The 10964-nt window shown below is 40.3% G+C and overlaps 2 protein-coding genes across 8 annotated transcripts in view; both read left to right on the top strand.

Moving 5' to 3' along the window:
* The first annotated feature begins 1304 nt into the window (after positions 1–1304).
* nit1 (nitrilase 1) lies at positions 1305–4242 on the top strand. Of its 3 annotated transcripts, XR_266336.3 has the most exons (7): positions 1305–1523; positions 1839–2072; positions 2262–2365; positions 2470–2606; positions 3107–3232; positions 3325–3659; positions 4015–4242. XR_266336.3 is itself a non-coding variant. In XM_003447594.4 (6 exons), the coding sequence occupies exons 1-6, from the start codon at positions 1435–1437 to the stop codon at positions 3589–3591; spliced, it is 957 nt and encodes a 318-aa protein (XP_003447642.1). In that variant the 5' UTR covers positions 1305–1434; the 3' UTR covers positions 3592–4179. The 3 variants fall into 3 exon arrangements, 2 of the variants coding, with proteins under 2 accessions (XP_003447642.1, XP_019212449.1); XM_003447594.4 differs by having other exon boundaries at positions 3325–4179; XM_019356904.2 differs by having other exon boundaries at positions 1393–1523; positions 1805–2072; positions 3325–4179.
* Positions 4243–4572: 330 nt separating this feature from the next.
* The window catches only part of clcn3 (chloride channel 3), a 41142-nt gene continuing 34750 nt past the window's right edge, over positions 4573–10964 (top strand). The window contains exon 1 of one of the 5 annotated variants that reach the window (XM_003447593.5): positions 4573–5387. The gene's annotated coding sequence lies outside the window, so the exon portion shown is untranslated. The other 4 variants (XM_005453160.4, XM_005453161.4, XM_005453158.4 and 1 more) reach the window with 4 other exon arrangements.

Raw genomic sequence — 10964 nt, 5'->3', positions numbered from 1 at the left:
GTTGTTTTTACTGAATCTTAACTGAATCAGCTGAAACACACAGACTCATTCACCTGGAGGCTAAAGTGCAGAACTGGTGAAAGCTGAAGTTCATGCAGAAGAAGAAGTTTTAAAGTTTTAAAGAAAAGCAGGTAAATATCCTTAAATTGTACACTAGAAAAAGCTGTCTAATTGAAAAACTATATTTAGACTGAGAAAAATTCTGAATGAATATTGAAAGCTCACAGACCTTATATCACTTTAAGACTGGAATTATGTATTATAAAAGTCTAAACTCAAGAATCTCAAATAAAAAAAACAGAATATTTGTACTTCGACTCTAATCTGGTGTGTGTGTGTGTGTGTGTGTGTGTGTGTGTGTGCGTGTGTGTGTGCGTGTGTGCGTGCACGCACACGTGAACTATACAGACTAAAAACAGAGACATATTCAATGTTAGTTGGTTAGTTGAGTAGACGTGTGGGACAATCCTCCACAGATTCTAAAACTGTAACTGCCCAGATATGAACCACCTGTCTGCTGAGGAACAATCCACCAATTAAAAACAAGCCTGAAGTTTATGTGCCAATCAGAATGACCCATCATTCCCATATATTTAAATTTACCATCTGAAAATAGTTGCCAACAGCTTTCAGTGTGACTGCATTAAATACTGTCATACTGTTATTTTGTGACAAATCCCAGTCATATCTGCCTGGTGCACCTGATGAAAAAAAGTTTCTAAATCAAGGAGGGTGCTGAGGAGTTGTCCTACACAACAGTGTGTTTTTTATGTTCCTGATGTCAAAAATGTGATTGCATGAGCAGTTTAAAAAGTAAGGTCTTCCCTGCTGTTGAGACAAAATCCTCACTGAAAATACAATGTATTTTTTATACTCTATGCTTCAATTACAAGGTATATCCTCTACTTGGATCCACACAGTTCAAAAAGTTTGCATCGTTTGAAAGAAGACAATGGTCCTACGTTGTGAGGGTAAAACGATGTCTGTAGAGTGAAAACTGTGGAAACTGCAGCAGTTTTTCACATTATATTTCTAATATCATATCATATTTGACATCTGATCTCACTTTTACATTTCACATCTGCCTTTCTTTCAAGTTGACCCGAAGATTTGTTGTTTTTACTGCACTACAAACTTCCTAAAATACCTCTAAAGAGAAAAAAGAAAACCTGAAAAGTAAATACTGCTCACATAGTGAGCCGCCGTGGTGAAGGTTTGCGCTCTCAGGGTGCTTCTTTAGCATTCTGTTAGTCACAGGCCAATATGATGACTCTCCACTAGGTGGAGCTGATGTGCTTTATGTCTGCGCTCACAGGAGAAGAAGAATGAACCTTAAGTCTTCCTGTTGAAGAGAACAGAGCAGGACACTGAACTAAATGTTTATTGATGATACTAAAATCGCCCAATCAGGGAAGGTGACAGTGTCTGGGGCCGATGTTGACGCTCAGGTGCGTTTTTGGATCATCTGCAAAGTTTCTGGTCTCGTTCCCAGCTTTGAAACACAACACCAGGCTGCAAAACAGGTATGTTGTTGCTGTTGTTGTTGATTATTTTTACAGCTGTGAGCTAAGCAAAGTGTCATGAATTTGCAAATTTTGGGTTATGTGAGCAAATAAGAGCATAAAAACTTGAAGAGTTGGTTCAAATACTGATTTATTTGTAGGTTTTGTTTTACAGATGTCTACCTGTCCTTGAAAAGCCACAGTGAGTGCAATGAGCTGCAGTCAGTAACTGTATAACAGAGTAGTTAGAGCAGTAGTTAATGATCAGCTGTGGTGGTGGTTGACCTGAACGTTTTCTTCAGCCTGCAGCTGAAAAACAACCTCTTCTCTGCGCAGCATGTCCGGCTCACTTCACCCGCTGGCCGCTGTCTGTCAGGTGACAGCCACCCCTGACAAAGAGGCCAACTTCTCTGCCTGCAAACAGCTGGTGGAGGAAGCCAAGCAGCGAGGGGCCAGCATGGTCTTCCTGCCTGAGGGCTTTGACTACATTGGATCCAGCAGAGAGGAGACGCTGGCCCTGTCAGAGAGCTTGGCAGGAGACACGATCTCAAGATACACTCAGCTGGCCAGGTAAACACACAGCCTTCAGTCTTTTTTATCCAGCGCCAACAATGAAACGCACTGGAGAGATTAAGTTCTCACTAACTGCTTAGTAAAATCAGCTTGTTAAGGCAAAATGTGCTCTTGGTTTCATAGTGTGAATGAACTGGAGTCAGCTGGAAACGTGTACATAAGTATTTAAATCGCTGTTTCTTTCAGGAAGTTGGAGTTGTGGTTGTCTCTTGGAGGATTTCATGAGAGGGGACACGACTGGGAGGCTGACCGACGGATCCACAACAGTCACGTCATAATTAACGATAGAGGTGCTTTTGCGCTGTCTTTCCTCCCTCCCTTCCTGTCTCTGTTTAAAACCCCTTTAAAAAGAATCTAGTTCATTCATGCTGACAAGCTGTCGTTTCCTCCACAGGTGACATCGTTTCAGTCTACAGGAAGTCCCACTTGTTCGATGTGGAGCTGCCAGAAAAAGGCGTGTCCCTCAAAGAGAGCGCTTTCACCATTCCTGGACCCTCCCTTGTGGCCCCGGTCCAGACTCCAATCGGAAAGGTGTCACTTTAAGAGATTTTAAACATGCAAATTAATTTTAATTCCTCTTATTAGATTAAACATTTAGTTATTTAGGGGTACAAATGTAAGCTAAGGTTGTTATAATATGGGAATCCAGTCAGAATGCAAAAGAAAGCAGTGATTCTGCAGTTGGTTTTATTTTACAGTCCTTACATGTGTGCCAGGTGAGTTCAGTTAAGAACAAAGAAACTCAGAGAGGAAATGAGGGAAAGATGACAACTGAGAAAAAAGGTAAATGAAGTAAGAATATTTACTACAGTTTTGACGCTGGTTTCACAGAAACTTGCAGTTTCTCTTTACATATGAAGTTAAATATCCACCAAAAGTAAGTCAGGGTTATTTATACTAAATGGTCTTGTTTGGACTACTTCAAATATGATGATTTGCTGTGTTTGAAACACCAAAGCACTGATTAAGTGCAGTAACATTAAGGTGGGCACGTGTACTTTGTGTTTCTACTGACCCTGTGCTTAATCCAGGTGGGCTTGGGCATCTGCTACGATCTAAGATTTCCTGAGTTGTCGGTCGCCCTGCAGAGACACGGGGCTGAGATCCTGACATACCCATCAGCCTTTACTGTAGCCACAGGAGCTGCTCACTGGGAGGTGAGCTGGCTCATTATTGGACAGCTGGATTGCTGCGAGATATAAATCAACAGTGTCCATAAAAATGTCCCTTTAAATGCATTCACACTCAGGTGTTACTACGCGCCCGGGCAATTGAGACCCAGTGCTTCGTCCTGGCAGCGGCACAAGTTGGACGGCACCATGAGAAGCGCTCGTCATACGGACACGCCCTGGCTGTGGACCCCTGGGGCGAGGTGCTGGGTGACTGCGGGGAGGAGAAGCCAGGTTTGGTGCTTGTGGAGGTGGACCTGGGGAAAGTTAGAAGCACAAGGAGGAACATGCCGGTCCAGCAGCACCGCAGAGATGATGCCTTCTACTGCAGCCTGCCTCAAACCTGAGAGGAACGTGGGAGGTGTTTAATGATAGATCCACAAATCAGGATGTCTGTAACAGGCGGCAGAATAAGGTGTCTTTTTTAACTTCAGACTTCAAGCATTAATAGGAGATCAAAAAAGACATTGTTGTGAGCTCAGAATCAACAAACCGAGGTGGTGGAAATTTTTCTTTCCTGTGTGGAAAGAAACAGCCAGTGTTTTTACATCAGTAGTTGACAGAAATTTAGGAAGTTCAAATTAGTTTTCTCTGCTCATGATGGAGAAATCTGAGATGTATTGATTTAAACTCTGAGTCATCAGTGTAGTAGATCATCTTATTTCCAGTTATTAAAGCTCACTCACAGCCTTTTAGCACTTCCGATAAAGAAAATAATTCTAAAATCATCCCACGAGTCTGTAAGTGACATTACTCCTTCTCATCAATAGGTGGTGCTGTTGGCCAATAAGACCACAGGAAAGGAGGAAAGCAAAATCTTGCTTTCCAGTAAGAGAAGATATTGTGAAAGATGTGATGAGAAACAGCGGGGTTACTGAATTGAACACTGAATTGTTTTTCACAGTTAATTTATTAAAATGTGAATTATCTAAAAACGCGACACTCTGTTTGTTTTCTTGTGTTCGCTAATAAAAAAAATGAGTCTTTGCTTTTCTTCAGCGATGGTTTGTTTCTGTCTGATGGGTCAAAATCCCAGTTCCAGCAAGAAACTTATGCATACAGTTAAACATGTATAACAGCTCTAAATATGAATATTAATATGAGCAGTCATGCACTAAGGTTTAATGCTTCTTGGTTTAGTTTTTTGAAATTGGAAAAAACAAAAAACGGCATGTTTTCAGGTCCATGTGTGTATCCACAAATCTTTGCTTCATATTTGGGTAATATTCTTGCCTTATTTATTTTTTAGGACAAAGTGACCACACAATAAAAACCCGCATGCAACCAGAAACACACATACACACAATCAAATAAAATCAAATATTAACTAAACGAACCTGGATGAACACACTCAAGAGGTGTAAAAAAAACTTTACTTTAAAGTTGTGTTTTATTTTAATTTTAGTCAACAAGCTTAATTTAAGGCTTTATCTGTGGATTTAATTGCCACTTTTTTCATTAACTATGTCTGATTATAGTGTGTCCGCCGATCCCAGTGTCATGATTTGCTCTCTTCAAGGCCTCTGGGGAATTCCTTCACATCTGGGACAAAGTTCACTCAGACTGAAAAATGAGCTGATTAGATTTTTATGGTCAAAGGTCAAGGTCATTGAAACTTCACTTCTTTCCATGGAAAAGGGTTGTCAAACACGTGGTCCACCTGCCAGAAATGATGACTGTTTCTGGTGGAAGTAGTTTGGACACACTCCTCGAATTTCGACATTTCACAGTGTGCACAAGCTTATCCGTTGCATTGCATAACTAAAAACTGATTGAAATGGTTGAATTTTGCGTGATGACTGATTAATCGAACAACACATGTCTGTGCAGCAGCGCCTTCGGTCGTCTCTGTTCGGTTGCAGTGTGGGATGAATAATTGATCAGCGGGCTGCTTCCAGGCTGTTGTACTATCACAGAGACGGTGGGTGGGAGCCGCTGTCCGCCGATGTCCGCTGCTGCTGCTGCTGGAATATGATGGGAACAGGAAGTGAACGTCACTGACACAGGAATGGGACTGAAAAAAGGAAAACACCACCAGGATGAGGAGAATGTCAAGCTCCTCGGCGTAGGAAACTAAACCCCGGCTTCAGCTCAGGAAAAGGATGAGCTGCTGCGTCCGAGCTGGATTTGAGGCATCAGGAAGGTACGTTTGCTGTCATTTGCGGGTGCTGAGGTGAAGGTTAGCCAGCTGTGTGCTGGAGAACAGAGATGTGTGTTTCATCCTCCGAAGCTCTCCGTGCATCCACCCGTCCTCCTGTAGCTGTCAGATTCAGTGAACTTGGCTTAATTTCTCATCCTCGGCGCTGTCGAACAGGTGCTAGCGGGTTTGCTAGCTAGCTGTGGATGCTAGCCTGGCTCCGCGTCGATGCCCCTTCAGTGGAAATTTACTGTTAGCCTGGCTGCACGTTTCTCTGTGTTTTGCAAACAGTTTGCTGGAGTCAGGCCCTCTGGTTGCAGCTCAGGGTGAGTCTAGCTGGGGTTGTTGTGTTGTGTTGTTGTTGTTGTTGTTTTTTTTCTGGACCTGTTTACCCTGTAATGCAGATGTAATAGTAGTGCACGCGCGGCTAACTGCCGAGCTCGTGTGGGTGCGAGAAAGGACTGTCGGTGCGATTCTGTTTCTGCCATGCTGGCTCTGACAGGGTTGTTTTTCTTCATTGGAGCCGAGGAAGCATCAGTGTGTCTGTACCTGTCCAGCTCTGGAGCTCAAAGCTGGCTTTTCCTTGTTTAATCTCATGTATAGGAGCATTTTTAAGTTATAACTCACTAACTAACTGTCAGGGACTTTAAAAAAGTTGGTCTGCAGGTCAATCACTGCATCTTTACAGTGGTGTTGTTTTGTTTTCGTGCACCAGATAATTCAGTATGATGTTATTAAATCAGGTTTTCTCTGGGGTGTTTTCTACAAAGTGGAAAATAAATTTGAAAACTGATGAGTATTTTTTTTTCAGGGATAATGCCCCAAATCACTGAAAGTAGTAGCTTCTCAAAAAGTGAACGTTTTCAGGCTTTCTGTGATGGGAAACTGATTTTTTTTGTATCCTTGATCATTTAAAGTTGACCTATTATGCTGTCATATGCATGAAGTCAGAATTGTGGTCGCTGTTATTTATCACGACCATCATACAGGTCCGAATTAAAATACACTCATGTGCATGAATGTTATGGTGATTTTAAACAGTTCTTTTTCCAGGCTGGAATGATTATACAGCAATGAGTTTAAAAACAAAAACTTGGTGCACAAGTTTGAATTTACTCCCGATTTTCTCTAATCCATGTGGGTTCAAAATTACATATATATGTAAAAGCTGAAATATATACATACATTCCCACTAGTATTTGGTTAAATGTCCCTAAGCAAGTCACATCTCGATGCTTTTTGTAGTCATCAACAAGCTTCTGAATATTGGCTACTCTTCTTGGCAGAAGGTGTAGAGTCCATTTAAATTGGTTGGTTTGCTAGCATGGACTCTGCTGTTAGGTGCAGTCCACAAATTTTCAATAGGGTTGAGGTCAGGGCTTTGGGAAGGCCATTCCAGAAGCTTAATGTTAGCCTGATCTATCCAAAACCAGATCTGAAGTGTGTTTGGGATCATTGTCGGGTTGGACACCCAAATGTGTCCACGTTTTATCTGTCTTGCTGCTGATTTGAGGTAAAATTGAAGAATTTGGAGGCAGTTCTCCTTCTTTGTTATTCCTCCACTTTGTGTAATGTACCAGTACCACTGGCAGCAAAACAGCCGCTGAGCATGATGCTACCACCCCCAGCTTGACAGCTGATACTCCAGTGAGTGCTGTCAAACAAATCCCTTTTATGCTGACGAAGAGAAGCTACCAGTTTTAGTTGATCATGATCACTAACAACAAGTTATTAAACCTTGGCCATGTCAAGATAAAAATGTTGTAAAACACCACTTATTAATAGTTAAGTGAGTGTATGTATACTTTTGACTGTGTGTATTAGAGAAAATTCTAAATAAATTTAAAATTATTCAAAAACAAGAATTGGGTGCAAAAGTTTCTTGTTCTTTCTTGATTTTGAAAGAGACTAAAGATGTATAGGGGCAGCCCGGCGTTTAGCACTGTTGCCTCACAGCAAAAAGGTCGTGAGTTCAATTCCACCATTAGGCCAGGGTCTTTCTGAGTGGAGTTTGCATGTTCTCTCTGTGTCTGCGTGGGTTCTCTCCAGGCACTCAGCCTTCCTCCCACAGTCCAGAGACATGCAGTTAGTGGGGTTAGGTTAACTGGTGATTCTAAGTTGCCCATAGATATGAATGTGAGTGTTAGTGGTTGTCTGTCTCTATGTGTTAGCCCTGTGACAGACTGGCAACCTGTCCTGGGTGTACCCTGCCTTAGGAGAGCTGGGATAGGCGACTCTGATAAGGCTAAGTGGAAGAGGATGGATGGATTAAACATGTATGTAGATGTATGCTGTACAACCATTTCACACTGGAGAAAGGATGGAGCCTGTCCCAGCTACCATAGGGTAAAAGGCGGGGTACATCCTGGACAGGTCGACAGTTTTAGTTGATAATGATCACTACTCACATTCACACCTATGGGCAATTTAGATGGACCAGTTAACCTAACCCCACTAACTGCATGTCTTTGGACTGTAGGAGAAAGCCGGAGTACCCAGGGAGAGAACCCACACAAACACATAACTCCATACAGAAAGGTCCCGGCTAGATGGTGTATGAGTAAAAAACATTTGGTAGAAAAATATTTTTAAGTGGATCTAATATTGAATTTTTCAATTACTAAAAATGTTCCTCATCAGGAACATATAGTTATTAAATCCACCGATTGCATGGTTGATAAATCATGCAGTTTTTGGTTGTGTTTAACTTCCTGAAAAACTGTAACGAATGATCATCACAAATGACCTAAAAATGATTTTTTTTTTAACTGTTTTTAAGCAACATTCAACACTCCAAAAGACTGAATTCAAAATAAATATAAACACAAAAACAGTAAATCCCCACTTTTACAAAACTGGAATTACAATATGTACTAATCAGTAATAATAATTTCTTTTAGGTCAACTAAACATTTCTCCTATAAAAATCATGTCAAACACATGATGTGAAATTTGGGATGCTGCAGACACACAGATATTCTATGTGATTAGTGATTAGCCTGATCATGATCAACATTCATATTAACATTCATTTTTATTCTATTCACGTAGCTCTGACACTAACTTGTTGACAAAGTGACCTTGACATTGAAAAACTTAATATTATGCATAACCTCATGGTGATGTTCTCCTACTCTTGTATATCCATCTGTGTTTAAAAACCTGGTGTGTGTGTGTAGTTTATGATTAGCCGGTAGTCCCGTCACAGCACAATCAGCATCTGCGGCGCTTTCACTTTTTCCACCCTGGCAGACACACAGGTCAGACCAAAGGCGCTGCAATGCTCTTTATTTGATTTGTTCTCTGCTGGGCTAATCAGCACTCACAGCAGCTCGTTCAACTGTTTCTCTCCCTCCTATCCACTTATGACCCGCTCTGTAAGGTTTGCTGCTTGTTATGTTGTAGGTCAGATTACACACACTGGCTGAGACTGGTTGAACATTTACGAATCCAGCTAGATCTTAGTTTTGTCTTACTCTTCCTTACAAGAAAAACAGAGTCTGTGTCTTTAAGTGAGACTTGTTTTCATTGTTATTGATAGTAATAGAAGAAGTATTAGTGTTTTTAACTGCTGGGTATATATTTTTCTATCAAGTTACTTCCATATCTGTGTGTGTGTGTGTGTGTGTGTGTGTGTGTGTGTGTGTGTATATATATATATATATATATATATATATATATATATATATATATATATATATATATATATATATATATATATATATATATTCAGCAACCAAAATACTCTTTTACTCTCTTTTAAAGTGAGGCCTGCGGTTTATACACAATGGATGGCAATTAATTTAGTTTTTTTCTTTTTAGTTAAAGATTTACTGATACTTCAGTGAACTTATAAATCAAAACTGTCTGTAGTTGGAGTGCAATCCCTCCAAGCTGCTGACCTTTTACTGGTAGTGTCCTCCACACTACGTTAACTCTCCTGCTAGCTACCAATACGCTACTGCTGACGTGCTGTGTAGTAAACAACATGCAGTTCAGTTCCATTCAGGTTTATTTTTATGTAGCGCCACTTCACAGTAACAGTCATTGCAAGCAGAGCCTGGTGTAGGCTGACATGTTTAAAAAAGATACTTAGTTGTCCACCTTAAAAGTAACCTATAATGCAGTCATTAGGCAATGAGATATCTGTGTGTTAATATTAAAAAAAAGTCTGAGAGGGACCACAAGTCCCTCTGTGGTCCTTGTGCTATCAGCACCTGTATTAATCTGTTGTTATTTAATCACATATTTGTTCTTTGTGATACAAAACTCACTTTGGAAAAAAGCATATTCTGCTTCCACCATTTGAGGAACTGGGACCCGATCAATACTGAGTTTTAGAGGCAGTCAAGCTATTATTCATGCTTTTATTTCCTCTCAATTAGATTACTGCTGTGGCCTTTTAACAGTTATCAGTCAGAATACCAGTTAATAGATTTCAATTTGTTCAAAATGGAGCAGCAAGATTTCCTGCAAGAGCAAAGACAAGTGAACATAGTAGACCAGTTTTAAGGACTCTGCACCGGCTGCCAGTTTGTTTTAGAAGTATGTTTAACTTTACTGTTAAAGCCTTTCATTGTTCCAGTATTGGCTCTGCAGTCAACTCCTGACTGTTCCTGCTCCACCTCTTAAATGCAAAACACAGCGGAGTGTTTGCTGATACGCAGGCAGGCCGAAGAACCTCAACTGCATAAGTATCTTCTTTTTCGTTACTGTTTTTTTAATAATTATTTGTTTTATTACTTATAACTTTTACATTTTTAGGTTATTGTTAGTTTATCTTTATCTGCTGAGTCACACTGCAAATACTCTTAATGCTGTGCTTGAGTCTTCAATGGTCTATTTGAAAATTTAGATTTTAAATAGATGTGCAGATTATGTCTATAGCTCACTATAAGAGTTTGAATTTTTTCAGTTTTTATTTAATTGTATTTTATTTTGTATATTATGATTTTTAAAAAAAATCATATCATTTTGTGCTTTCTAAACAAACTTTATTATTAACCATACTTTTATAATCATCTGCCAAACAAACAGAAATTAGGAGACATTTTCCTCTTCATATTGTTTTCCAAGTACAGATTTAACGTTATAAACTAGCTACATGTAGTTTGAAATGTTGTGCCTTTAAGTTAAACCCAGTCACACAGACATAGAGACTGGTTGGTGACTATCTGGCAACCACCAGTCGCCAGGAAAAAATGAGTATTCCCCAGCTGGCACGTTCACCATCAAAGTAGAGTTGTGCTTCCCTGCAGCAACCAACATGTTTCCAAAGGTGCAGCTTTTACTTTGAAGGCAAATATTTTGCAATTTGTGATGTATCTTTCTCACGTTCTCAACCACTTGTAGAGCAACTATTGAGTTCACACTGCAGACTACAGGCAACCCAGGCCACCTGCCACTGACCAACGCAGTCACAATCACAAGGAGGTTTTCAGTGCAGCACTACTTTGCAACTGGTCTTTAGGTTAATGTGCCTGGGCCTTTAGCAGTCTTCACAGATACTGCTATCAACGTTTAGCAACACTAGCCAACGGAGCAGAGAATACACTTTGCTTTTTGGGGTTTCTTTTCTTCCCC

The sequence above is a fragment of the Oreochromis niloticus genome, linkage group LG3, assembly GCF_001858045.2.
Source record: "Oreochromis niloticus isolate F11D_XX linkage group LG3, O_niloticus_UMD_NMBU, whole genome shotgun sequence".
Lineage (NCBI taxonomy): Eukaryota > Metazoa > Chordata > Actinopteri > Cichliformes > Cichlidae > Oreochromis > Oreochromis niloticus.
Note: the sequence above shows the minus strand (reverse complement) of the source record. Positions and strands in the feature narration are given on the sequence as shown.